Source organism: Balearica regulorum, chromosome 5, assembly GCF_011004875.1.
Source record: "Balearica regulorum gibbericeps isolate bBalReg1 chromosome 5, bBalReg1.pri, whole genome shotgun sequence".
In the NCBI taxonomy this organism is placed as follows: domain Eukaryota; kingdom Metazoa; phylum Chordata; class Aves; order Gruiformes; family Gruidae; genus Balearica; species Balearica regulorum.
In genome coordinates, this window is record NC_046188.1 from 33259370 (window position 1) to 33287317 (window position 27948).

The 27948-nt window shown below is 36.0% G+C and overlaps 1 protein-coding gene across 1 annotated transcript in view; it reads right to left on the reverse strand.

Annotated features, from left to right (window-relative positions):
* Positions 1 to 2958: 2958 nt before the first annotated feature.
* Positions 2959 to 27948, reverse strand: part of AQR (aquarius intron-binding spliceosomal factor) — a 58579-nt gene continuing 33589 nt past the window's right edge. Inside the window, exons 23-35 of the mRNA XM_075754081.1 lie at positions 25747 to 25857; positions 24039 to 24148; positions 21323 to 21458; positions 19409 to 19618; positions 18430 to 18567; positions 17473 to 17544; positions 13566 to 13753; positions 11807 to 11978; positions 9031 to 9201; positions 8772 to 8857; positions 7797 to 7971; positions 6543 to 6656; positions 2959 to 3487 (exon numbers count right to left, since the gene is read on the reverse strand). Coding sequence (XP_075610196.1) covers positions 3239 to 3487; positions 6543 to 6656; positions 7797 to 7971; positions 8772 to 8857; positions 9031 to 9201; positions 11807 to 11978; positions 13566 to 13753; positions 17473 to 17544; positions 18430 to 18567; positions 19409 to 19618; positions 21323 to 21458; positions 24039 to 24148; positions 25747 to 25857 — 1932 coding nt within the window. The 3' untranslated portion in view covers positions 2959 to 3238. The remainder of the gene's footprint in view (positions 3488 to 6542; positions 6657 to 7796; positions 7972 to 8771; positions 8858 to 9030; positions 9202 to 11806; positions 11979 to 13565; positions 13754 to 17472; positions 17545 to 18429; positions 18568 to 19408; positions 19619 to 21322; positions 21459 to 24038; positions 24149 to 25746; positions 25858 to 27948) is intronic.

Here is a 27948-nt window from a genome sequence, read left to right on the forward strand (position 1 = left end):
AAACTTGCACTTCCTGCATTATTTCAGAGTCACAGATGGAAAGGGGCCTGTATTTTTACAGTACTATATCAGCTATGTATGGATGACAGAACCTTAAGTAAATTGCTCTTTGCCCTTACTTTTCTGGTTATTACAGAAATGGAGAGTAGATTGAATTACAGTATCATTTTTATATCAGCACAATATTAAAGTCCAAGGCTTGAGACTTTTCTAAACCAGTCTCTATTTAAATAAATCTGGAAAGTAATGCCTAAGTTGTTTTACAGGCTCAGTGTAACAGAGGAAAATTAAGCAATTCAGAAAGTGTTAGCTAAACAAATGTGAAGATAAACCACTAATACTTCTTTAGTTTCACTCAAAAAGTCCTTAGTGTTTTGGTTTGTGGGGGTTTTTTTGTTTGTTTTGGTGTTTGTTTTTTATTACATGTCTTTGGAATAATAAAATAATTTTATATCTTTTCCTCCAGTTTATACCCTTAAAGTATCTTGTCTTCACAAAGATTTTGTTTGCTAGGTTTTCATGCAGTGGTATAATTCTTTGCAATAATGCTTGAATAGAATTTTTAAACACTATTTTAACAATAGTTTTGTTCACTTACTTACAAATTCTGTCTTTTAAAAATAATTAAATTTGTATCTGTCTTTTTTTTCTTAATTTCAATACATTTAGTTTAACTAGATCTTGTTGTTCACTAGAATAAAGATAGGGACATCAGAAGGGGATGCTAAAGCCCAAGTAAATATTGCCACTGGAAAACAAACCATGCAGATCAAAAACCAGAGTTTTAGACGGGTTCACTTCTCCCACATACGCTTTCTTATAAGTAAATGTAACCAGAACATAAAAACTATTTTGGTGGAAAAGACAAAAGTTCATCCTTTACCAAAAAGGAAAAACAGAACTGAAAAGCTTGGGGGAAGGGGGGGGGGGGGGCAGAACCCCAAACCTCATACTCCAAATCAAAGCCTCAAGAACTTTCCAACCACTGCTACAAGAAAAACATGATTTTCCAGACTTTTGAAAATGCGTTCTCCCAGTGCTATCAGGTTGCTGAAAAAAGTAAAGTTCAACATAATGAAGATGGCAACAAGGATAACGAACCACTTGCTCAGCTCAAGTCAACTCAACAAAACCTTCCATCTCTTTTGCAGGTGGTGTGTGGTCTCTCAGAAAACTGCATATTAAGGCTACTCAAGCTTTTGCAATTTTGTGCAGTTCAAACAATTTCAGCCAGAAACAACCTTCATTATAAACCCTAAAATGGTGAGTGGGGGACACTGAAGTCTAGGATGACTCTGCTTGGCTGTTGACCCACAAGGACTGAGCCAGAAGTGACCAACGTGCACCTGGGACTTGCACATGGATCCGAGCACCACACAGGCAGGTGGGTCACCGGCCAACAGCAAGATTTCATCCAAACTGCACACAACTCAAAAAGGTCTTCACAGCTCCTTTCAGCTTTAGGTGCTTGCTAATAGTCATTCTGTCCTAGTTATTGATAGACTCTCTGTTAGTTAAATTATCCATTTTAGAAATAAACCAACCTGCAGAATATTTTTCCAATTCCTAAAATACTAAAGTACAATAAATGATTGTGAGACTCAAATACTTACAGAAAATAGGCTGGAAAACGAAGATGACAACCCTCAGCTGAGCTAGTCTCTTGTGGCCTGAAGGCCCTGTATTATTCAACCCTGCATGAACAAGTGAATGTTACTGTATGAAGCTTAGCACCCACATGTTCAACACTAATATTTGTTCTTCCAAGGCAGGCAATTTGGTAATAAACGGTACGCTCCCTTCCAATAAAAAAAAAAAAAAAACACCCAATGAAAACACACATTCTGCTCCAATGATTAGTTTTCTTGTTTGAGAAATGTTTTTCACTTGCTGAAGTTAAGAGAACACTGTGTACCAAAAGCAAGTATAAGGATTTGTTACTCCTGAGCAAACCTCATGGGGAAGAATGATTTCAGGGAGAGAGGCAGATGAGATCTCAGCATGGACACACAAGTATGCAATAGAGGTGTTTCACGGAGCTCAGCTTACGTTCACCTTTATACTATTTCTTTTTCCCCTGTTATACTACAAAAATATTTAAAAAAATAAAGAACTTCAATGGTATTGATAAAAGCTTGTAAGTTAATTATTCTCTAGTCCATTTAGTGAGGAAGCCCTTCGGGCAGCTTCACAACTGCAACTTCTGAAACCCAAGTAGTTTCCCTTTGCCAGCAATAAAAGGTGATCCTATGGCTACTGCTTTGTTTGAAAATCTACTTGGAAATTCCTAAGTCTCATTGAACCACTGAATAATTTGCCAAGTTGGCAGGTATTCCTAGTGAACCAGGGAAAAACCTTTCTCTGATCACTTTATGAAAGATGTACACTTGGAAGTTACCCTAGAAAACCCACTCAACCATTGTGTCATTAATATCAATATTGTATATTTTGAAAATCCTGCATTCAGGGAACTATCTTCATTTTTCTTCCAAATGCGGCTTTATCCGGGGTAATTACTGTGTCCTTTTCAAGCAAAAGAAATTTATTACAAAACACTAATTTAAAAACCAGTGCTGTTGAAAAGCTGCATCCTTACTTCTGTAAATAATGCTCAATTAAAAACAGCATCAGAAGTCAACAATAAGAAATTGCTACAAGTACCTGGGCTGTACAAAACTCTGAGAACCTGCCAAGATCCCAATTCAATAAAGCTTTTAAATATTTCAAACTCTCATGATAATTCACATTTCTCAGACATACAATTAAGTATCTTTCTGAACTTCAGCCTAAGCCTAAAATACTATCTCAGTGTATACGAGCACAGCTCTGCATCAGGAATTCTCCATTGCAAAATATTAAGGAAACTATGAAGAGTGTCTGATCAATATTGAATATACTTAATCAGTGAGGTTGAATGGACAACTCACATGACTGAATTAAAAGTCAAATATTCAAAACTAGTATCAAAAGTATCTTTACTGAACAACTTAGGAAAAGGAAACTGTGTATCATTTGAGACCATTAAACAAATTACATTACTGATACTAACAAGAACTCAGTAAAATGTTTGCCAAACATTTTGCTTGTCCACAAAGTAGTCAGTGAAAAATATACCCAATGGGCCACATTACACAAGCAACCATTTTAAAAAGTCACTGTAAAAATAGCAATTATATTTCTAATTGCTTTTTTCCCCTGTCTGTTTTCCAAAACATGTAGATGACAAATATCCCGTGGATCACTTTTCAGTCTCATTCTCAGGTTCACTGTCTCCACTATCACTGTCTCTTCCAGGGTGTTCTGGCATTGTTCGATGTTCATGCACTTCGGCCACTTTCAATTCTCCTTCCTTCATCATTTCTTCCCCCACCTTATTTTCTTCTTCTTCAGCATCTTCCTGCATGCCTTGCACTTCACCGTCTACTTCAGTCTCTTGAGTTTGAGTAGTTTCTGGTTCTTCAATCATGGCAGGCGGGGGCAGTAAACGCTAGATGATTAAAAAGAAAGGATTTTCAGTTTTTACAACAAATACATTTATTTGGGCATTTATTCCTATTTTAGCTTGAACTGTTCAACTTATATTTAGGATTTTGCATTAGATAACGAGTTAACAACAAAGACTTAAAATTTAGAAGCCCTAATTGTTTGTAGGCGTTTAAGTCCTATATAAAAAAAAAAAATCAAGAATAATCTTGGCTCACAAAATGGTCTTTAATATTAGACACATTTTTTGCTTGAAAAGAGGGCATTAAAAACTCAGTACTTCCAATTCAAGGATATCAAATACATTTTGTTATCCCAAACAGCCAGACAAGTAATAGGGCTACAGTAAATCCCTACTTGGAGCAACAAGTACATTCCTACCGTAACCTCATCTATTACCATTTCAAACTCCTAAATATGTTTAAGTTGCTTTTTGAGGTCTTTAACAACTCATTCCAGTAATTTCCCCTTGAAATGTCTTATAAAACGTGTAAGTGCAGAAAATGTTCACATAACAAGTTTCACCCACAGCTGTAAGTGTAGAACACCGTTAAGTTCCAGTAACCGTGAAAGCAATACTTAGATATTTCTCACATAATACTTCTGGGAAAGTAATTTAGTATATTCAAAGTGTTTTGCTTCCAACTAAAAAAGTAGTTTGTAAAACCTAAGCAGTGATGGTAGCCATATTATAGACCTTGGGAAAAAAATACCACAAATACAGTGAGCTGAAGAGTATGGACGAATGCTATACAACTCCAGGTTGTACAGAAACACTCATACTTCTTGCAGCCTGACATTATTTAATGACATGATGGATATTTCCCTGGAATATTATGAAGCATTTTAATGAAATGAAAGCACGATAAATCTCTCATGGATGATTGTTTAGTTTTGTTTTGCTTAAAGGCAACTTGGCTTCACATGACAAATTAAGTGTTTAATTACAGTGAAGTCTTATCTTCAATTAGGTGACACTAATACTACAAATTTCTGACAAGCATAGGCAAATCTATGAAGCAATTATGACTACCAGAGATATGAAAAGCATTTTTGGTAGACTTTGAAGTTATCATATTGGTCCCCATAATCCATCTGTTCATGGAAAAAGTGTATTTCAGAGATACTTTAATTACAAAGACACATTACTGATGCATGAGACAAACTCAGACTTCTTCTGTGATTTAGTTAGATGCATGTTGTGCTTCATGACTACTACTGTTAAGACTAGTGTAAAAGAAAAGGAAAAATATCATGTAGTACTAAATAGAAAATTCTAAAACAAAAATTTAATGCCTGCTTCCCCCCCGCCTTTTTTTTTTATCCTTTTTTTTTTTTTTTGTAGTTCACTTTTTGGCTTCTCCTGCAAGGAGAATGTGATTCATTGCCACAGTAGGAAACCAACAGTTTTGTAACTAATTTTAGCTAGCAATGAATAAGATTAGGATGCTAAAAAGAATAACTGGTATTAACAGGAGGATTGTGTCCATATTTGATTAAGGTGTCAAGCAAACCCATCTTTTGGTAAAATTTAGGTGCTACCATCTGCTTTTCAGGACATGTATACACTTCTCGTTTTGACAGGGCTATTCATTTGCATCTGAAAATGACCAACTGCACAGTCCACTGAGTTTTCATCACACACTGATCTTCACGGTTGAGAGATCTCCAACTATATTAGACAAACTGGCTCCAAAACGTGTCTTGTGATGTGCCTATACGCCTGGCTTTCTAACAAAAGAGCGTGAGCTTTCACTACTTAAAAAATAAATACCGTTACAATAAGATATTTTAGTAGTGTCACTCCTCTTTCTCTAACCCTTTTTCTCTACAGCAGACAGGTAATTAGAGCACTACCCCAAAATAGTGAGAAAGCAGCTTGTCCACCTGGAAAAAGGCTTTTTCTGAGGGGAAAAATGCTTCAAATTTGGCTGAAGCTATGCCTCCCAGAATTAAAAAAAAAAAAACACCACCACAATCCAAGATTCACAGGATAAGAACTGCAGAGGAAAAGAAATTTTCTATCTGAAAGTCTGACATTCAGTTAAAGGATACAGAGCCATGCTCACACTCTCTTCCCACAGCCAGCTAATACAGAGTAGTGTCTGTTTACATCAATTTTTTCCACTTTTGGAAATCCTTCAGAAAGAAGGAAGGATTGGAATCCTTCAAAAACCAACAAGGAAACTTCAGAGTACCATGAAAGAGTAAGTTAGAGGTAATACAGTCACACTATACTGCAGACATTAAGTGAAAGCTGACACAGCTGAGGGGTAGCATTTAAGACCTTTCCCTTTCTGTTCGCTATCAACTACCTCCAGACCTCTACAGATCGAAGTATGCTGAGGAAAGGCAGCTTTCTGCTCAGTATTCTACTTAAATTACCTTAAAGCTCTGCTCATATATGTAAGACAAGGGGTTTCTGTTGGGTTCTGAATTTTGCTTCAGGGATTAAACACTGACAAAATTAGGTACAGAAGTGAGAAAGCATCTACAACTGCTTCTAACCCCATGCTACTTCGCTTGGTGCTGAACGACTGCTGAAAAAAATTGTTCCAGAATAAAAATGCTACAGCTGCCAACCAGCCTGGATAACGCAGTGAAATAACGTGGTTACAATGGTTCCAAGACATGATCTGGTCTTTCTATACACTGCAGGCTTGCCATGCAAACCTCTATTACAAAACATTATTGCACCAGCAGTGATCCTATAATACCACCAGCTGCACTTACCTGAAACATAACACACACGTTTACTTCAAGTAAATACTGGGCAGGATAGTTCTTTAGTATTAATGGGGAATTTTTGGGCCCAGACAGAGCCATATCTAGCACTTGGCATCAATTACTGCTGGTTTTGGGGCCTTAAATTACTAAAAGATACAGCTCTTGCTACTGCAAGACTTTAAAGACCTCAATATTCTCACTCTGAGTCATAAAACTTTCTTGAATTTTAAACATAGCAGGAACAGTCTCAAACCTCAACAGCATCTCATGTCACTTACTGAAAATCAATTTTGTTTTAAATGCACGCCTTCCAAAAGTTAGAAGGTCCTTACCTGTTGATAGTGGCGTGTACTCTGTATCATGTGCATATACATATTGTACACAAAATTAGCCATTTGAGGCATATTCTTAATAACATGTATTTGGTGAGCTGGTCTTTCTCCATTCTAAGGAAGGGGAAAAAAGTAGACATTCAGCAAAGAAAGCAAAACAACCATTACTCAAAGGTTATTTAACTATATTAGAAAACATACATCCCAAGAAATTAAATAATGCTTTTTAAATAAAAAATAGCTAAATTATTGGGAAAGATAGGAAATGTAGGTCTTATGCTTTGGGGAGCTGGATTAATCATGACACTGCAGCCCAATGAAGAAATTTCAAAAGGAAAGGCTGTGTTCTGATGCTTACTCCATTAAAGTACGTTTTGGGCTTGAGTCATTTAACATATTAAAGGCACAAATAGTGTAGGATCAGACCAGGACTTTGCCTACTTGTCCACCACTGTCCAGCTCCTCCTGGCTCACATTTGCTGACCGTGCACACTGCATTCTTTGTTGCACAGTGGATCTGAAAGTTTCAACTGAAGGACTGCCTCCCAAATTTGTTGACAGCACTTAAGACCATGGAAAGATCTGTAACTGAATTTTAAGTTCACATAGGCACTCCTTCTCAAAGATTCAAGAAGCAAAGCAGATATGCTCCTGCATTTCTTCATTTACCATCCTATCCTGTGTGTCCTGTGCTTAGATGCTTAATACAAACCTTTCCCTAAAGATCTAGCGCAGTATTACAAATTAAGTTTTCGTACTTAAGAACCTAGCTCAGCAACAAAACTCTTTTGTGATTCTGGACTCAATTTAAAAAAAAAAAAAAAAGGAAAAGTTAATTGGTTATCATGAATTAGTCAAATGTAATTTTACCTCTTTTAATAAGAAGCAATTAGCTTTGTGTGGCTTTTTTCTTTGAGAAATAACATTTTTTTATTTCATAACAAGATCAAAAATATGTAACACAGTAAAACCTTACCTATTTATCATAAAAGAAAAATATTGAATCACTTACACAGGCAGAACTTAGGAAAAAGCAGGCAGAACAGAGTTAACACTGACAACTATGTTTTGTGGAAAAATCAATTAAAAACAGCTAGTGTGTATCATGATAAAAAGCTAATTCTAGGGACATAATTATCCAAGAGGCACTGGTTTAGCAGAGAAGACGGTCCCACCTCTTACAGCCCACTCAAAAAAAGTGGGCAAACACACATCCCCATTACAAATAGCGAAATTCAGAGCAGCTATTCCTACCTGTCTTGCTGTTGGAAAACATTCGGTGGGAACGATATGGAGGTGAAGTGGTCGAGCTGTGAGTTGGCTAAAAGCTGGAGTTAGCTCAAAACAGTTCTGAAACAACGATACCCTTGCAAAGATATAAAGCCCAAGCCTGGCTCTTGACATGGCTACAACTAATCGTCGCACATCCCTTCAGAAAACAAAACAAGAAAAATAATCAATTGTGTTCTTTTCACTGATGACAGTTGCAATAAAAATAACTAGACATATACAGAAGTCTTAATTAAAGGAAATATAAAGTCACCTGCTAAAATACAACTTTGTCTTTTTTTTTCCCCCTACATACTATTTCAATAACTACCAAATCCTAGAACCACTACATAGAAGAGGGTTCACTGTACCGATAATGATAGGAAAAATCACCCTTTGCTATTTTCCCAGACTTCAAAGATTTAAAATTGAGAACAAATCACAATAGCATTTCTGTATCCCTGAATGAGTAAATATGAGTTTGATACCTCATCTAACTACTGCTGAACAGACATGTCTTCCTCTACCCCACCCCTACAGTGCAAACATTTTAAACTACACATCATAATGCAACTTAAGCAGTGATCGAACGCTTCTGATACAAAACAAATAAAAAGCTCACTTACAGGAAAGAATCTATGAGAAAATTTAAGCCTGCATTTGTTCAACAAGCATTACATTCCTATCGTTCTACTAGGGTGAAACCAAGTTCAGCCTATCTGCAGTAATATAAACTAATTATAGTATAAGAGTCATTACTAGGGGATAAAGTGGTTGTGAAGAGGGTACCAGACAGTTATAAAAGGAAGTATGTCTGAACTTCTTTCAATACATAGCATTAAACTTAATTTCTACTACATACTTAAATAATTGAACACTTTTGTATAATGTACTATAAACATCTTTCTGATACAGAAAACATGTAGTTTAATGACACTACAGGAATATCTTCTTACATACCTAAGGTGGCCTACAGCTTTGGTACGCACTAGTGAAAGGAGAATATAATCATTTTGTTGACCTTGAAATCTGTCCACAGTTGTTACCTAGAGAATCAAAAACCCAGAAAAAACTTCCATAGGTTAATCTTTGCCATTTCAATTAAAATGTGACACTAAAATTCTAATGTCAACTTCAGATTGAAACTGTTCTGTAATATGACAATTTAAAACCAAACAAACCAGAACCACTCCAATGACTGATATATTTTCAAAGTCACCTTGTTTGGCCGTCCAATCAGTGGATTATTTCCACACCGCTGATTAATGACATCACGGATCAGGTGTTTCTGTCCATTGTATGTTGTCAGGATACTTATCCTGTCTGCAGGATAACCAAGCAGGCACATATACATGAAGAGTGCTACAACATACTCTGCTTCACCAAGATTCTTAAGTTTAAAGAAGAGAGGGAAAGGGGAAAAAAAAAAAAAAAAAAAAAAGGAGTTATTCAACTTGTAAGGTTGGAAAGAATAACATCTGTGACATTATCATGTATTTAGACAAAAATCTCAGTGCCGAGAAACTTCTATAGATCTGATCTTTCTTTGCTCACTTAAAAGTCATTTTGAAAAAGAACCACAAGTAGGTTTAATAACTTCATTCTGCTGCTTCTTCAGAGAATTGCTGAAAATCTTTACATCAATATTATTGTTAGTCATCAATTGACTCTTTCCAATATCTACTCAGAAGCTCCTAGTTTTATTTTAATACAAGATTAAACTCTAAATATTTAAGTCCATTTAAATGATATTTATGAGCTATTAAATATTTACACATTTGAATATAAATGCATTTATACGCTTATAGCTATCTGCCTAACAGAACTGGCACCTTAACCGTATTATTACAGAACACAACCAATACAGTATTTCATTTTTCCTTCTAAAGTTCACATATATAAAAAAAAAAATCTGTTACGAAAAACTGTGAAATTTTTATTTGTTAAAAAGTATTGCAAACTGATAGCCTACAGATACCTGTATTTAAATACAAGGGTTTAAAAAACACTTAGCACCAATTTAACATGGTTCCAAATAAGCACGGAAAAAAGGTGCAATGACTCACTCTCTAGTAAGCTGAAAATAAGAACTAGTGGAACTAGAACAACTAAACTCCTTTCAACTGTTAATTAGGAGACAGACATCTGGATTATCAAATCCAGTTATTTCTACTGAGGCCATACCTATTCAATTTCAAACGACCAGCTGTTATTTTGCATTTCGTAAGATTTTTCCCTGTGCCATTACTAACAAATGTCTGTCCCAAAGCATCACTGTTCCAGCTGTAGGAAGTTTTTCCAGACTGAAGTTATTCATAGCCTGTTTAAATCCCTTTTCCATCAAAAAAAATATGTTTCAGGCTAAAAAGTTATTCTCAATTGCTGACATTTATTCCTGCTCTATTTATACTGGGAATGTGTTTTACTAGGCTGGACATACCAGCCTCCTTTATTTCTTCTTCTTAAGTGGGCTCTGCATTACTTGGAAAATGCAGTTGCTACACATACCAAACACCTGTGGGTGTAAAGCTATTCTACAAATCTTAATCCCCTTTAAGTCTGAAATGTTCAAATTCACAAAGAGAAAAATAATACACGGCAGGAATTTGTTATCTCATGAAAAACCACACAGTGCCACCAACATGATCTGCTATTATCTCTCCATCTTTAAGATCATGAAAAAAACCCCAAAACTGTATGACATATTATAAGAGTTTGCTCAGGAAAGCACTGTTGTAATGATAAAGATGTTCTGTGTCCTTGCTTGAGTCTTCTTTGGCCCAGGAGCAGACTAAAGCAGTGCTCAGATTCTCAGTTATCAGAATCGTGTTCTTAAGGCACTAATTTCAGCTGTTCCGCAGAACAACTTTTTACTACTTTTACAATACAGCGTTACAGCTTAAAAAACAAAATCGTAAGAAACTCACCCCTCCAAATAACCCTGTCCTCAAACTAGAAATGAGATATAGTGGATTATGGCTCACCATGGCTTTGTTCATTAACAGCATGCTAGTTTGTATCTCAAAAAAAAGTGAGAGGAACTCAAGCATAAACTGTGAATAGCTTTCATACCTTTTAAAATATAGATAACGTAAGTCTCAATAATCTTCACAGCGAAAAAGTGACCACAAATAGTATAATCTTAAAGTATATTGTTTGCTTTCCATAATATTAAACAAAATATAAAGTGTTAATTCCATGTTTGAATTAAATTCATTAACTTCCACACAGCTCCAGCCTCTGACTTTGCCAAAACCCAAACTGGTAATTTAGGCACCAGAGTTTGTTTTCATCACTGTTTTTAAAACAAGAAAAATAAGAGGACTGAAAATATAAGCATCCCATTACAAGTGTAAAAGTTTTTCCTATATTTAACAGAAATAGATGGAGGCTGTTGTTGCTGGCCTAATTTGAACATTTAGTTGATAAATTCCAAGGCTAAGGTTTCTTTGGCAATTTACTTCAGCCTCAATGTCTCTCTGCCTCTTAGGTGTATTTCTTGCAGTACTGTTTCATTCTTTTATGAATGGGCTTTTTAGCATTCTTACATAAAGATCAAATCAAAACAGTGACTCTTAAAGCTCAAATATGTGCCACAGAGCCAACTTTGATCCTTCACGTACAGGGGAAATGCTACTGTTTATTTCACTATCATGGCAGTACAGCTGAATTACAATGGACTTTAATTTGCCATAGGCCAAAACAATGTTTCATAATGAATTATACACCAAATCTCACCCCTCTCATAACATTGAGAAAACATGGATATCAAGCAAAGTCACTCACTTGGAGCAAAAAGCACAACATAATATGTTATCATTCTCAACATTCAAAACTGATTAAAAGGAGAAAAAAAAATCATGCATACGCATGACTCAACTGTCTGAGAACATGAATGAAACATCAGTTTACTGTAATTTGATAGTCTGTCTTCATTGCAGATTTAATAAGCCATATTCAGATTAAATAAAGTACACATGTCGTATTTCTCTTACCTGATAGAAATAAGGATTAGGTTCAGACTCTCCCACACCATTGAAATCTTCTACGTTTATAAGCTGGAAGTCGTACAAAAATCCAGCATTGGCTGTTCTGAATTCCGGCAGAAGCTGCACATGAGGCAGGTTACCCAGGTTCTTGTAACGCCAGTTGTAGAGGTTACATAAACTGTCCAAAAAACACACAGAGACAAACCTCAAATACTTAAAGTGGGTTCTTGAACTCATTCAAACTAGTTCAGATGCACACAACCCCCCACTTTCAAGATTAATGCCTCTGCAGGTTTTCAATGAAAAAAAACAATATTGCTGGACAGCCTGTACCTACGTAAATGAACGTATCTGTACAAGCTATCCACCAATATTATTTTCTAAGTTTTGATTCTGTTTGGTTCCCTCTCACAGAAAACTTCACATTTCACTTCTTTTTAGAAAGCTCAGTGCAGCACAATCAGCCTTAAGCCTGCTCCAGTTGATCAGCTTTACATTGCAGAGTACAAGTCTTGCAAAGAAATCTAGTAGGAATTTCCATGGAAAACAAAAATTAAGGAATATTAATGCTTCTTTACAAAAAGGAGGGAGTAGGGGAAAAGGATTTTCTGCATTATCAGTTGTAAAGCTTCTTACTGCAAAAACAAATTTGTTTTCTTATTTTATGTATTGCCATGTATTAACATGAGACGTGAAGGGAAGCAGCCAAAATCTACACAATTCTGAATCATCTCTGGTATTTATAGGGACAGTAGTATAACCAAAACACCCCATTCACAAATGCACAACAATATCCAGAAGATAAACTAGTAGATAGTTCATGGGGAAGCTACCTATGATCAGAAAAGACAAAGTGTAGAAAGCTATGGAAAAAATCCTCAATCGAGAAATTGCTTCCAAAGTGAAGGAATTCTTCTGCTCTCTTATCTGCAAGAAATTCGCTGAGATGTTGCAAAATAGTAGATGACAAAATCAGCTTTATTTTCATCACACTCAGATATAATTTGCATTTTTAAATCATATTGAATTGTTGTTCATATGAATAGGAAATAATATTCTACCACCCCCAACATTTCCTACATGAAGAAAAAAAAAAGTTCTCCTTCACATTGTTCATTCCATTTTATGTCTAAAAAATCAGGATTTAAAACTAAAGTAGTAAGATTTTATATAATTTTCTCTACTTTGGTTTTATTTTTCCTTGTTAATTTGACACCACAAATATGCACTTTACAAAATAATTAAATTTGACATCTACATTACCACCATGAAATGACAAATACATGGATAAAATAGAAAAAAAGTTATCTTACTACAGGGACACAGTATCTCTTGTGACAAAAAGGCATTATGCTCTTGTGTGGACAACCAGGTTATCCACACAAATCAAAACTGAAACACTGTAATAAAAGCCCCCTTTTGCAGACCTTAAGGGAAATATTATCTATTCAAGGCTAAATAAATCAAATCTTTATTTAACACTTAAGACTATTAAAATTCCTTTAAATATAATTTTCATTAAAGTACTCATACAATAGCAGAGTACTACTAGATAAAAAAAAAAAGACAGTAAATCGGACTGCATTTCAGCAAAGTAAAATCTGCCTTCCTAGTCTAAGTTGAAGCAAATGGAACCAAACAACTAAATTACAGTTTTGCAAACTCCTAGCAACTAAAATACGCTTTTCAAAATTATAGGTGTGCTTTTCCAATTTTTAACCTGGTATTTTCTTACAAGCTAGACATGCCATTTTCTCTGTCTCACCTTGCTCTTGCTCTTCCTTGTGCATCCAAATCAACAGTTGGCACTCCAACACGAACAAACCGTGTAAAAAGGGACTGCTCCATGTTGGAGTATTTTTGAAAAGCCATGTTCTTAATGACTGGTGGCAACTGATGATGGTCACCAATCATAATCCACCGCTTCAAACGACTGAATCCATCCTGGGGGTTCTAGAATTAAACAATTACACAATTATAATGATTATAATATAATTGAGGCACTCAATTATAACACATTAATAGTCAAACTGGTGGTCTCAGTCTAAGCCCTAAATTTCAACATTTGTTCTTAAGCTACACTGAGCTACAGTCATGTTAAAGACAACTACTAGCTTCCTTCCAATCTACTACCAGAAAAAGGGAATAGTATTTCAAATAGTCTTGTTTCTTACAAAACAACAGGTAAGTTTATCTGTTAAAATCAGCAGAGAAACATTAGGATAAATATTATATTACATTATTTTAAAGGCAAAAGGGACATATTATCAGAGGACAAAAAGGAAGAACCACAATTAAGACGTTACAGTAGCAAAAAAACCCAAAAAACTTATTTCTACACAGTACTGTTACCCTAGAACAGTCTTTTAAACTTTATTTTTTGGATTCTAAGAATGTGAATATGAAGCGCTTGAAGCATCTGAAAATTTTAGTGCTCACATGTCTAAGGCACAATCGGAGCGCCTGCCTTTCAGCTGCCCCTGCAGTTCATGTGCTTCACCTGATTACCTCTGGAATTCCCGCACAGCCTCTTCCATGACCAGGATGTGCCTCTAATTAATCCTCACCCTGGCTCTTGGCCTGAATGCTCTTCAGTATGTTTAGTTCCTCATCATCCTTTGTGTACCTATGTTACATATCAACAGAGCTCACGAAGGAACGTTGTAACATAGGGACAAGAAAGGAACAGATGTGTAGGTAACATCCAGATATCAGAATCCTGAAGATTTTCACCTGCCAGTTTTACAATTCAGATCCTCACTTCTTACACATTCCTGTGATACTGCCCTTTCCCCACAGAAGCACTCAAGACAAAGCCTAAAGCCCCTTTTCTTTCTACTTGAAGTGGAAGAGCTCTGAAGCCCTCTCTGATCAGAGAGCAAGGAAGGAAAACTGAACTCTGGACTGTCCAGCTCATCAAGCCTGAAGATGCCTTAGTAAGAAAGGAAGAGGATGGAAATTATTTTCAGTAGCACTGAAAAAGATTTTCTTCCCCCCCTCCCAAAAAGTTACTAATTTCGAAAAGACCAAGTATTCTATATAATCATTCTGCTCTTATCAGCAATTTCAAATCTTGGACAGAGCCCTCCAAAGAACTTTTAAAAAATTTCTTACTCTGAATTGCAACTGCAAGAAATCAAGTACTACTACTCTGTAAGCCTAACAGCAAACAAAAACCAACTCGATTTTCAAGGACTATTTGGATGGCTCCTGTAAGAATGGTCATGGAATATCCCCCAGAATATGGCTCTATGGTGAAAAGGCCTACTTTAATTATACAACACTTCAGCTTCTGCACTGCCCATATACACTTATTTCCCCTCACCAGCCTGATGCATCTGGTTATTCAATGCTCATTCAAACATTTGAAAAACACTGCAAGATGCTTATTTCACTAAATGTAATAATTTCATCATCAATGAATACCATGGTAAAAGCCACGCAGGATTTATTCATTACACAGCACTGCAGTACAATGTTGTAGCATGAAATTCAAGACTGCCAAAAAACAAAAACAACAGCCTAAAATATTATACATGTCTTTAAGCACAGAAATTTAAATACCCAACTGCAGGAGAAGCCACCTAAATGACAACTTAGGCCTCCATACCTTTCTGAAAGGGGCATCTAACTAATCACAAGGAAGAAATCTTGTATTTCAGGTTTAACTAATTTGGATGTTGATCTAGAAACTAGCATGAGGACTCATTAAGCCTGCAGGACAGAAAGGAACCAAGTCTATTTCATTATATTAGTATAATTGCTGATCTAATAAGCGCAAGGGAAAGAGAGCTTGACTGTCACTGTTGTATGATTTGTGAGAAGTCTCACCCAGCAGAGGTTTGCTCTCCAAATATGCCAAACAAGATGGCAAAATATGTGCTCCTGTTCAGAGTTCAGGGCAGTATTTGGGGTTTAGAGGGTGACTTAGTTGCCTGCCTGCTCAAAATTATCAAAACCCAGCAGTCTTTAACACATCAAGGAGTTAAAGAACTGCATTAATATCCCTAAAACTTAAAAACCTGCAGAGTTAAACAGCAACTGGTAACAGGACTTGGGCTTTAATAGCAGTATCATTAATTGGACATGCACATTCTTTTGTGCACTAGGCCCATATTGAGTTACTTTCCTGTAATTGTATTCTGCTCTCCATTGTTTAGGAACAAAGTGACAAATTATGAGCTGCCATTACAAATATAGCAAATATTTCATGGAGTTTCTATCACGCCTTTTTCAATTGAGATTAATTTTCTTTTGGAATGAAAATCCAAAAGCTTGGATGTGGTTTTCCAGAAGACTTAAAATTATTGCTTTTCAACAAAAATATCTGCTCCAGGCAAAAATTCTGAAAGCAAACAATTTTAGAATGTGACCAAATGCAGATTGTGTATTTTTCAGAAAGTCACTAGAGTAAGAATCAAATCAACCGTACAGACTGTCTTCAGTTTTACTGACTTCCCACACATTGGCTTCTAATTTGCAGCTAAAGAGGTTGCACAGAGTTCCTGAGGGAGCCCATACTTCACTTCCAGAGGTGAAATTTTCTCTCATGATAATCTGACATTACAGAGATAACAGAATCACAGATGTGCAAGAAGCACATTTCGCTTACTTATGAAATCCTCTAGCTCTCAAAAAAGGAAAGTGATGCCTCTCAAGCTCAGGCTGCTAAAAGCAACCACACATAACCTTCACTGGAGACACAAAAAATTTCAAGACAGTCTCAATGAATGTGTTTAGAATGATAAGAGTAAACATTTTTGAACTTGAGTATCCTTCCCTAAAAGTAGCAGTGTTGGCCCTCTATTAAAACAATCCCTTATGTTACAGATTTATTGCTACCTGGCTTCCTAAAGACTGTGCTATAAATATCCCAGTGCCACACTAGCTTCAGTTTCCTTCTTTCCTTCCCTGCATTAGCAATAGCCTTCCAGCTGCAAGACTTCCATTCAACTGTATCACATCTGCATTCCCTTATCTACCAATTGCTCGTTTGCCAAACACAGTGCAAGCTGCAGTTGATTCCAAGTTAAACAGTTAGCGAGACAAAAGGTGAATAATTATTAGGCAAAAGTGTAACCAGTAACCATTTCTTTTCTTTCTGTGGAGTTGTAACATCAATTAGAATGTTTCCTTTCTACTTGGCTCCAGTTTTCCTGAAAGTTGTAAGTGCTTGGTATCTCTCTTTCTCTGTTAATCTTAACTGAACTGACCAAACACCATAAGCAGACAGGATGACGCAGAGCGATTATGTATGCATTATGTTCTTGGGAAATAAAACCACTACTTAATAAGAAGTAATAGTCTTAACAACTTTTAAAATTAGCAATAATCACTATTAAATGAGAAAGAATAAAACTAACAAAGCCAGGACCTAGTTTACATAAATATCATCACTTTTTTATTTTCAAAACGAAAGCCTGCTAATCCTACTATTTGGTCAATAAAAGCAATATATTTAGAACCTATTAGCTTACTCCATAGTATTAAAAACCAAGGATAAACAACTAAGTTAGAAAATTATGAAAGTTCTTTCTGTCTACTCAAATTGCAAATATCAGTTCTAGGTTATTTTCTGCACAAGATATTTTCCTTTTAATATTCTATACTGTTCAAGAACACAGACATTCATTTATCATTTTTTATAATATGTTTTATAATCCAGGTCTAACCTGCAACAGGAGAGGTATAAAGGTTTCTATCTCCAGAATCTGAGCAGACTCTTCCATTAAGATGTTGTCATACTGAGAAAGAAAAAGAAAAGAGATGTCCATCAACCAAACAATACAAATTAATGCTGTTACTCAGTCTACCAAAAGAAAGCATCAATTACTCATTCGGTTTTCAACAGGTGGGACAGTTACAGCAGCATTTTACCTTACAGGCAAAAATCCCTGTATTACCAAAAATCAATGGCAGAGCGTGAAATCCTACTACATCAATGACAGATCTATCTGTACCAATCAGGGCTTACATCTGGAAGGAATCTATGACTGTCCTACATGACATGCTTCCCATATGCCATAACTCATCCACAAGAGAAAAGCTTTCTGCAGTGGAGCAGACTAATTTGGTATCTTTGCACTGAAGTAGAAAAGGAGCACCTCTGTGACCCAATACAGTGCATTACCTGAGAAAAATAATACTGAAAGAGTCATTGGTGGTGGCTTTTGTTTTGGTTTCGTCAGATGGAAGTCTGTACTAAATTAATACCTATGGTTGACACTGCAGAGTAAGAACAGCATTGCATCATAGTTATTTTTCCTCAAATTGTTCATTTTTTAGCCAAAGTAATAAAGGCCAATTTTTTTCCCCAATTCCTCCTTTATTTTATTACTCAATCATATCACTGCAGTTCATCATCTAATATGGCAAAACAAACTTTTTTTTAATAGACATGCACTATTAAGCATTTTTGTATATACAATAACTTAAAAGTGATCTCATCTTTTACCCACAGAAGTTAAATTTTTCTTCAGTAAAATTACAATTTGAAACATACTGGTAAAAAAATGCAACTCCAAATAATCTAGTTGCCTAGATTTAGGACAAATAAAAAGGTTTATACAAGGGAGGGGTGGGGGGAACAAACCCAAAACCCAGTGTAGTAACACCAGTATAATCATTACTTTGAAACCTAATTCAACCAGGTCATGTCGTTTCAGAGCAGCATGAGTACAAGTCATGGCAATGATTTTTGCTTCTTTCACCAACAGGTATTTGGATCTATCCAGGCCACTGCGGAGAAGTTCAAATGCTCTGAATTCCTAGGCAAGAGAAAAAAAACCAACAAACTTGAAAGTCAGAATCCAAAAAATTATTGCTTGTAAAATGTACTCACTCAAACTATCTGGCCACCTTCTTCATATAATTCGGCAAGAAAGTTATGACAGTGTCTACTGTTACCAATCCCATCTGGATTTTTTTTTTTTTTTTAAAATGCTAAACCTGGAAACAATAATATTTCAAAAAATAATCTTTTTAAAAACACATCAAAGAATTCTGCAACCTGTGTGCATATATAAATTTGCAGAAAATTATTCAATTAATCCTGAGGAACCCTCTCAGAATCCCCCAAAACTTTGTTTTACATCTTCCTGTTTCCTCCTTTACTGCATCACATCACATCAAATTCAGTATTAGGAAGACCAGTACAGTTAATATAACCAAATGATACCCAGATCACCTTTACCCTAACATTACAGAGCCTCTCAAGCAATTCTGGGAAAACCAGGAGATAATCTGTTTAAGTTACTTCTAGATTATCTGATTAAAGGCAATTCACTGTAAATACAAAGACTTTGTGAGGATCAGAGGAGCAGCAATAGGTGCACCAACCCTAGTAACGTAATCAGTGAAAGCGGAACACGCAGAATGGCTGCTTCCTAAGATCAAAATAAAACAGATCAGACCCTTGTCCCTATTGTGAAACATGCCTATATTACTCAAAGGTGGAAATTCTCACCTGAATGCCTTGCAAGCTAATGAAGCTTCCTAGAGGTATATACTCCTTTTAGGATGTAGGGTAAAGGAGAATTTTGGAACTGTGTAAAGCTTTTTTTATGGGATTAGCCAGATCCACTTACATTTAATAGTTTTATGTCTTACCTCAAGCTGAGTGAATATTTTCTTAACATGTCTAAAACACCCTTCAGCAATTTCCATATCTTCTTCATAGGATTTGCCTTTGAAAATTGGTTGAGGAGCATTTGCAAAATACTGGTGAAAAGGAAAGAAACTGGAGACATCCGTAACGTCTGGCAATTTTCCACCTTTAACTTTAACTTTGCTGATGTACTCCTCCCAACGAGACATTACCTATGGCAAACAAAAGTGTCGTTCTGGCATCGTTTTATATCATAAAGTCATTGGCAAAGTGTAGTCTTACAGACATAGTATTAAAATAAAAAATTATCACAAAAGAAAGATATGTCTAAATTAGCATTTGACCGCATATCAGGATGACATTGTTGAAGCTGTAGTGGGTTGATCTGCCAAGCTCCCATCTCTCACTCCCCCTCCTCAACAGGACAGGGGGAGAAAGTAAGATAGAAAAGCTTAGGGATTGAGATAAAGACAGGGAGATCATCACAGGCAAACCAGACTTGTATTAGGGAAAATTAATTTCATTTATTGCCTATATTAATAGAGTAGGATGGTGAGAAATAAAGACAAAACCAAAACCACTTTTCTTCTCCACCCCCTCCTTCTTCCCAGGTTCAATTTCACTCCTTCATTCCCAACTCTTCTACCTCCTCCCCACCCTGAGCAGTGCAGGAGGAACGGGGCTTGTCATTCAAGCTCATACCACCATGTCTCTGCCACTCCTTCCTCATTACACTTCTCCCTTGCTCCAGCATGGGCTCTCCACAGACTGTACCTTCCTTCAGGGCATATCCATCCATCTGCTCTAGCATGGGGTCCTCCATGGGCTGCAATGTGGATATCCGCTCTGACACAGTCCTCCATTGGCTGCAGGAGGCCAACCTGCTTCACCATGGTCCTTGTCCATGAGCTATGGGGTAATCTCTGCTCCGGTGCCTGGAGCACATCCTACCCCTCCTTTTCATTCTGACCTTGGTGTGTGGGGTTGTTTCTCACCTCTCTGCCCTCAGCTGCTGTGAAATGGTTTTTGACCTTTTCTCAAAGATATTTTCACAGAGGCGCCACCAGAGGGCTCAGCTTTGACCAGTGGTGGGTCCCTTGGAGCTGGCTGCATCCAGCACAGGGCAGCCCCTGACCTCAGAAGGCACCTCTACAACCCCTGCTAGCAAAACCTCACCATATGAACCCAATCAGAAACAAATCTCTTTATTATCTCCACTTACAGTACTTTGGTTTAAATACCAAATGGGATTCCTTTGGGATTAAACTGAACCAGAAGATGAGCCCTAGCAGTGCTCCTAGCACTCTCCACTATCTAATGTCCATTAATGTTTAGGCCCACACTACAGCTAGCCCAGAGTAACTTCTATAAAAACATATACAGTATATGTATTTGATCCCAAGTACCACTCTACAAGCCTGCTTAAGCCACGCTAATTGCTAATGTAGACCATGTCACTGAAAAATATATGGAAGGGAAATAAGGGATATACAATATGCAGAAAATCACCGATCTATGTAACATGCATCTGATTTCACACTGACATTTAACACCATAAAAGCTTTCTAGCAGGTCCATCAAGTAGCTGCTCTAATGTTTGTCCAAAATGTAAAGCAGCCCACAGATTTTGCTATCTACAGGAGAAACTTCAGGTTAGAATCTTTGCCAGCAGTCATGAAGAACAGCGATGCTAGCCTTTGAATTGGCAAGTCATAAGGCAGGATTTAAAACAATAGCAATACAAGTAAGTACTGTTGCAATTACAGCTTTAGCTGTTATTGTATTTTGAACCACCAAAGAAAATGCGTGGGGTTTTTTTTTTTAGACTCAATTCTGAAAAATTCACTCCAATTTTTAAAAAGTATTTCATAACATACTGAGGTCATACAGTCTCTGTAGAAGTATTCAGTCCTTACTTGGTATAAGAAAAAATGGCCAGCTGTTTCACAAGTGTAAGAAACATCTCCTGGAACTCCAAGACTCTCTTGCAATCGCCCAACTTCTCGTAGAAGTTCAAGTCTTCGAGCCAGCACATAATTAACTCTTCCATACCTACAAAATGGATTAAATGTAACATAATTTGTATTTAAATGTATTTAATTCAAAACTGTTTTATTTAAGTATCAAAAGAGCGATCACGAAAGAAGCCAAACACCCTCCCCCAAAAAAGGTCACAACTACTACCAGGTTCCAAAAACTGAGAATTTGCTACATGCCAACTATTTCTATCAGTTGAGCCCTAATAATTTACAAAGCCATGCAAGAGTCATTACTGTAGAAAAAGCTCCTTTTATCCTATCACTTTAACAAAAGCTTCATAAGTGTTAGTAAAACATCCTCATGATGTACCCATAAAGCAGAAAAGCATTACTTCCAATGTAGTGTGTAGGAACTATGGTACACTACACATTACGCAAACACAAGTTATATGTTGTTTATGGGCCATCATAAATAGAACCTACACCCAAAGTTTCAGTACGATAAGGCTGACTTCCTTTGGCAATATAGGAAATGTTTTGCAATAATGCTTAGCCCACCATAACAGGCAGGTCTGCATCCAAACATAGGAGGTCCTGTACTCAGAGCTGCCTGTTAAATAACTTTTGATTTTTATGATTAGTTTGTAACCTACTCCTTCCATTCTTCCTCCTCTTACACAATTCAAGCCCAATTTTTTTCCTTTATAAATCAACCTCCTTATTCCATACACTCCTTCCCCCTCAGAAGCAGTACAAGAAAGAAAAAAAAAATATCATATTTTCTAAAAAAGAAAACAGGTTTTAAAATGCTTTTAAATGGGTGGAATTAAAAGAAGTGAGAGGAACAGGAGACTGTCTTTTAAAAATACATACATAGTTAAAAGCTCAAATGTGAATAAAGGCTAACTTTCAAGTTCTTATTAAACTTTGTATTCATAAAATATGCTTTCTGCAAAGAAAACAACCCAAAACAATCCCTGGTAATCACAATGGGTTCTATTGTCTTATTTAGAAGGGTGAGAGTAGTTAAAGCTGGAGATTTGAATTGCTAAGACACAACTGAATATGATATTCTTCACAACTGGAAAAAAACAAGTTGATCAGGAACTATGACAGTTAAGATCCTTGGAATACTAAACAGTTTCTTCTTCTGCAACAAAACTAATCCATTATAATTACAAGTGACTGCAACCAGTTGTTTTTTTTTCCCCTCGTACTTCCAACGTCCTCTTATTTCTCACAATTCAAGTCATATGTCCTCTTTTATATATTCCTTCACTGCTAGAAAAAATTTATTTAGCTCTGATTCCCTTTGTGTTTAAGTGGCAGTACCAGTTTAATCAGCTCATCTCCACCTTATGTTCTTATATTCCCTGCCCCGCTTTGCTGTGCCTGAAGAGGGAGCAAAAAAGGAACACTAAGCTTGCAAGCAGTAGAAACTCCATAAGCAGTACTGTGCCCTCTAAAGCAGCCTGACAAAGAAAAAAACCACAAACTCAGAAGCAACATAAAACCAAACAAAAGATATATGGGAAATAAGCTTCTCTTCTCAGAGTAGTGCTGCCCACTTTCAAATATATTCCTCAACCCTTATCCCTCCCTCCCTCCCAAACTGCCTGAGCTCATAGGACTTGCAGTAATTTCCCATAGGTCTGGAATTACCTTGAAAAAAGAATTAAAATAGACAATGTAGAGTGTCTGCAAGAAAACTCATTTTAATGACCAGCACTAATGTTCAAGGAATATACTAAACCATAGATATTACTAAGTAAATATCTGTCATAGCCAAAATCTTAGTGAAATGATGCCATCAAATTTCTTGAATAATTTGACTACATCAAAGCATTAAAAATTAAAAAAGAATAAATCACAAGGCATTTGTTTGCTAAATGAAACTCAACTATGCATATGTGGATAGCTTCTCCTGACTATATATTATTTTTACTACAGCTTTTGAAGTCAAAGTATTGCTATAATAATCCAGTACTGGACAGTTCAGTTATTTCCAGCACACAACCCTTATAGCCCTGCTTACATTTATGAATGTGTGTAATCCTACTGACGTCAATTAGACTAACACGTAACAAATGTACAAATATTTACAAGAACAGATTCTTAAGTCTTTGTACTGATACAGACTCGATAGCTTTCCTTATGCATACGTTCTTCAATGTTATTTACCAATGAAATAAGCAACTATGTAACTAAGCCATATTCTGAAGAATTAAAAGCAGAAAATTTGATTTCATGTTTATATTTATTAATGCAATATTCACCATGCCAGTAGAAGTGACATCATATTTACATAAAAAAAAAAATTATAACTGCAAAAACCTACCTTTATTATTCAACTTTCTCTCACAAAACAGACTGATTCTATAAAATATATATAGGCCCAGAACAGAATTAACTACTTTTATTCAAGCAGTTGAGTCTGCACAAGCAACTGGCTGATTCTGCCTTTGGATTCTCAAGAGAACACAGTTTCTCTACTTAATAAGAACCAAAGCTACTTAACCCCGTATTGGAAACAAGTGCACTCTGCATTCCCGGAATTCAATAATGTGAGAAAGGGAGGTAGAATGGATTCAACACATACATCTTACTACAATGTATATGCAAGCGAGTTTATCATTAGCACCTCCTTTCTCACCTGCTGAAGTCTTTCTCTGTCTCTAATTCCTCTTCTCCATGACCCAGACGCAGGAGGTGACGCTCATCAATGTCTAGAGCCATGATTTTTTCAAACAGCTGGTTCAAGGCCTAAAAGATTGACAAGAACAGGAGAAAAGGTAGTTTTTAGAAGTTCAGAGGCTCTTACAAAGGAAAATCGAAGAATTACTGGTAAGCCAGTTAGGAAATTATGCCTACTTTGGTATAAATGGAAGCCAAAGCAAACATGAAGTTAATCCTGAAATTAGAGCTCTTAATCTGGACAACAGGGCAATGAGCCTACTAAAACTCTTGTATTTCCATACTTTATAGAGAAATTACATTTGATTTTACAATTTTAAAACAATTTTAAAATTTGATTCTATCACCTAGTTAATTCAGTTGATAAAGCTATCAGTTTATAAAACTGTCTCAAGAAGCATGCTTTGAAAACACTGATTTTATTAGATGACTTTAAACCATTTAACTTTTACTGTACATTAGAAGAGTGTAATCTCGTTCTACCTGGCAGGTGCTGTGACTCTATTCCATATGGACAAATAAATTCTGCTGAACTAAACTTGAAGATCTGCTACATCTCCTGCCTTAAGCTCTTCATTTCTCTAACAGCTTAATATCGACTATCCAATTCAGTGTATTTCAAAGGAGTAAGTTTGTAAGCACTGGATCATCAAGTTATGAAACTAAGAACGAACATAAGCAAGCACCACTTGTACTTCAAGTCAGTTGGAAGTCATGCAAACATGTTCATGTACAGTGTCAAGGCACAGGGAACGAACCCTGCTGAGGCATCATTTACTTCCTGAAATACAATTTCAAGTTCATGTTCTCCTATAAGTCTTGTCTGGTAAGAAGAGTCTCCCACCTGCCTCAAATTATTTCCTTCCTTTTCTCCCCAACCAACACGCTCTCAACACCTTCTCTCAACTCCACTACCTGTTACTCTCCCACAACCCATTGTACAACGGCCTGTATTATTCCAGATTGCAACTCCTCACCAAAATGAATTCCATTCCACCATTCTTTGATCAATACCGTAAGTGCCTGATCTTGATTTGATGGAAAAAGATTAAATGTTTTTGTGGTATGTTCAGTTAAAATAGCTCATAATTGAGATAGGATAGGCTAATTAGGGAGACCAGGAAATAGATGACCCAGGTTTCCAAACAAATCTTTCCAAACCAGATGCAGATTTAGACTAAGAATCTTTAAGACTTTTATCATTATTATTCTTATTTCATATATGCTTGAGAATTAGCAGCTAGACACCATCACTTATCAATGGGAAGCAAGCATTCAGCTGAAGAGGCCATGATACCTTTCACGCCTTCCCTTAGAAGCACGAAGCACAGAGCAACCAGTGCCTGAGAAAGCTAGTTAGCAAAAACCTGGCAGGCATGCAGTGAATGTGCAACTGTAAAAACTGCGCAGACGCTTTTTCAAAATCCTTCCTAAATTCTATCCCCAACCAGTTAAATATATTGAAAACTTCTGATAAATAGCTCAGAACTACGAACCTGAAATTCAAAAATTTAATTTCACATTATGAAACTGGCAGAATTGCACAGAAGCCAACTCAAGTTTTCATTGTTAAGAGACAACTGCAATCCCAAACCTCCTTATCTCCAAACCTGCTGTTGTTTTTGATTTTAAATACAGGAAAATTTCATTCATGACTAACACTTTACCTGATTAGAGTGGGTAACTATAAGAGTTCGTTGTTCTGGGAAATTATGATAAAGATTGGATATTATCTGGACTGCTACATCAGTTTTTCCAGTACCAGGTGGTCCCACTACCTAAAACCAAAACAAAATAAAAACAAACAAAAAAAATCAACAATTTATCAGAATATTGCACAATACAAAAATATAGCCAGTTGGAAAAAACCCAGAACAATCTCACAAGACACTGACATCATACATTAACAGCAAAAACCCCTTCTGTTTCATTTACAATTGCATGCTGGCTTCTGTGAGCTTCAAGAACATGTACATACATCATGAAACATCTAGTCCAATGTTAAGGCAGATTCCTGCCTAAGAGGAATACGGTAATCGAGCAAATACTTGCTGGTTTTTGTAAACTTCAAAACCAAATACAATATATCATGAAAGACTAATTCAGATTAGTTAAGCAGATTCCTGTCTAAAAGGAATATGAGAATCCAGCATATGAAATACTATTCTGTTTCATAACCCTTAAAAAAACAGACCTCCTCAGAGAAAAAAAGGCTGTTTAGCCTCAGAACAGGCTAAAAAGGGGAAATGGTGAAAAAAGCATCAAAACACGTCATTGAAAAAGAATACGGTGAGGCCAAGAAAACGAGTCCATTCTTTTTATTTACTCAAAAATCTACAACTGATGATATAGAAGTAATACCAACAGTTAATGTTTTTATAGGCTCAATTATACCAACAACATTGAAAAATTAACATCTGAGACATTATAAAGTATCCAAGTATTATAAAGCATCTCAAAGTAATTTGTTCAGCATTAAGCAGCACAGAATAGCAGGTTTCATATGTATCTACACATAAAATTACAAGTTGCTATGAAATTACACTTGCTTTATTTAAAGAATGTCACCAATCACTGGATTCAAAAGCAAGTAGGATTGTACGTCTCAAAAATACTTGACAGAAATACATGACTTGACATAGTGACAGAAAAAACACAGGCCTATATTACATCAGTGTTTTCTCTGTCTGCCTCCTCTCTCTACAAAAAAACTGGACGATGTACAAAAAAAAAAAAAAAAAAGCATCTTCAAAACCAAAAAGCTGACTTTGTCATTGTTTTTCATGTAACAGAATCTCATTCTCTAACTTCTTAAAAAAAAATAAAAAAATCAGCAAATGCAGTTTTAGTAGAAAAGTTCAAATTATATAATGATCATCATCTTAAGTATTTATGAAAGCTGATGGAGTACCAGGCATAGGAAGTTACTTTTCTTTTTTAAAGCCCTCCAAAAGCAAGGTAGATGGTAGTTTATAATGCATTATACACTTGCATTTGAAGGTCGTTAAAAGTTCAACAAATATTAAATAATACTAGTAAACAGTATACAACACTATTTAAAAAAATAAGACAAAAATAAAAAGTGACTTAGAGACCTCCTCTCCAGTATGTTGTGTGTTAATTATATACTACAAAATGGTAATAAAGATTTTAATTTCCCAGTTTTCTTTCCTATTGACAATACTACTGATAGAAAACAATACTTCTGTACACTGGTGTGGGTATTCTTAGACAAACACTCTAATTAGGTAAAACCCAGCAGTTTAAATTATTCCAAAAAAACTCTTCCAACACCGTTTAATAACAAAATTTAAAGCATTTGTCACTGTGACATTTACACATCATTCAAAAAAAAGAGCTTTAATTTCTAAATAGACCTTAGAGTTGATATTCTATCAACACCCAGAAAGTTCTGCTGTGTTCCACCAGAAAACATACCATATTCAAAAACACTGCCAAGAATTTGAGTAACTTCTATACACATTTATGACACCAGTAATTTCAGCACACCTAGTCAGGCAGAGACAAAAGGCATACAATTCCATGGAAGTTTATTTTTTCCTTTGCCATACATCTTTTCTGTGCTAGCTACAGAGTGTGTAGGGAGTGGTAACATAAGGAAGAAGGGGAGTAGAGTACAGAACTCATGAATACCAATACAAAACCCCTAAAAATTAGCATTATTGCCTATACAGACTACAAAGAAATTAAGAGTACCAGAGAAAAGTAATTCAAATATTCCAAGTAACTACCAAGATAGACTGTACTTCATTGGGAGACAGGTACTTGTAGTCAAAATCTAATTGAGAGTGGTAAACCTTAAAGACATTTGCAGAAATTCACTGATTAAAAATTATTTTCATAACAAA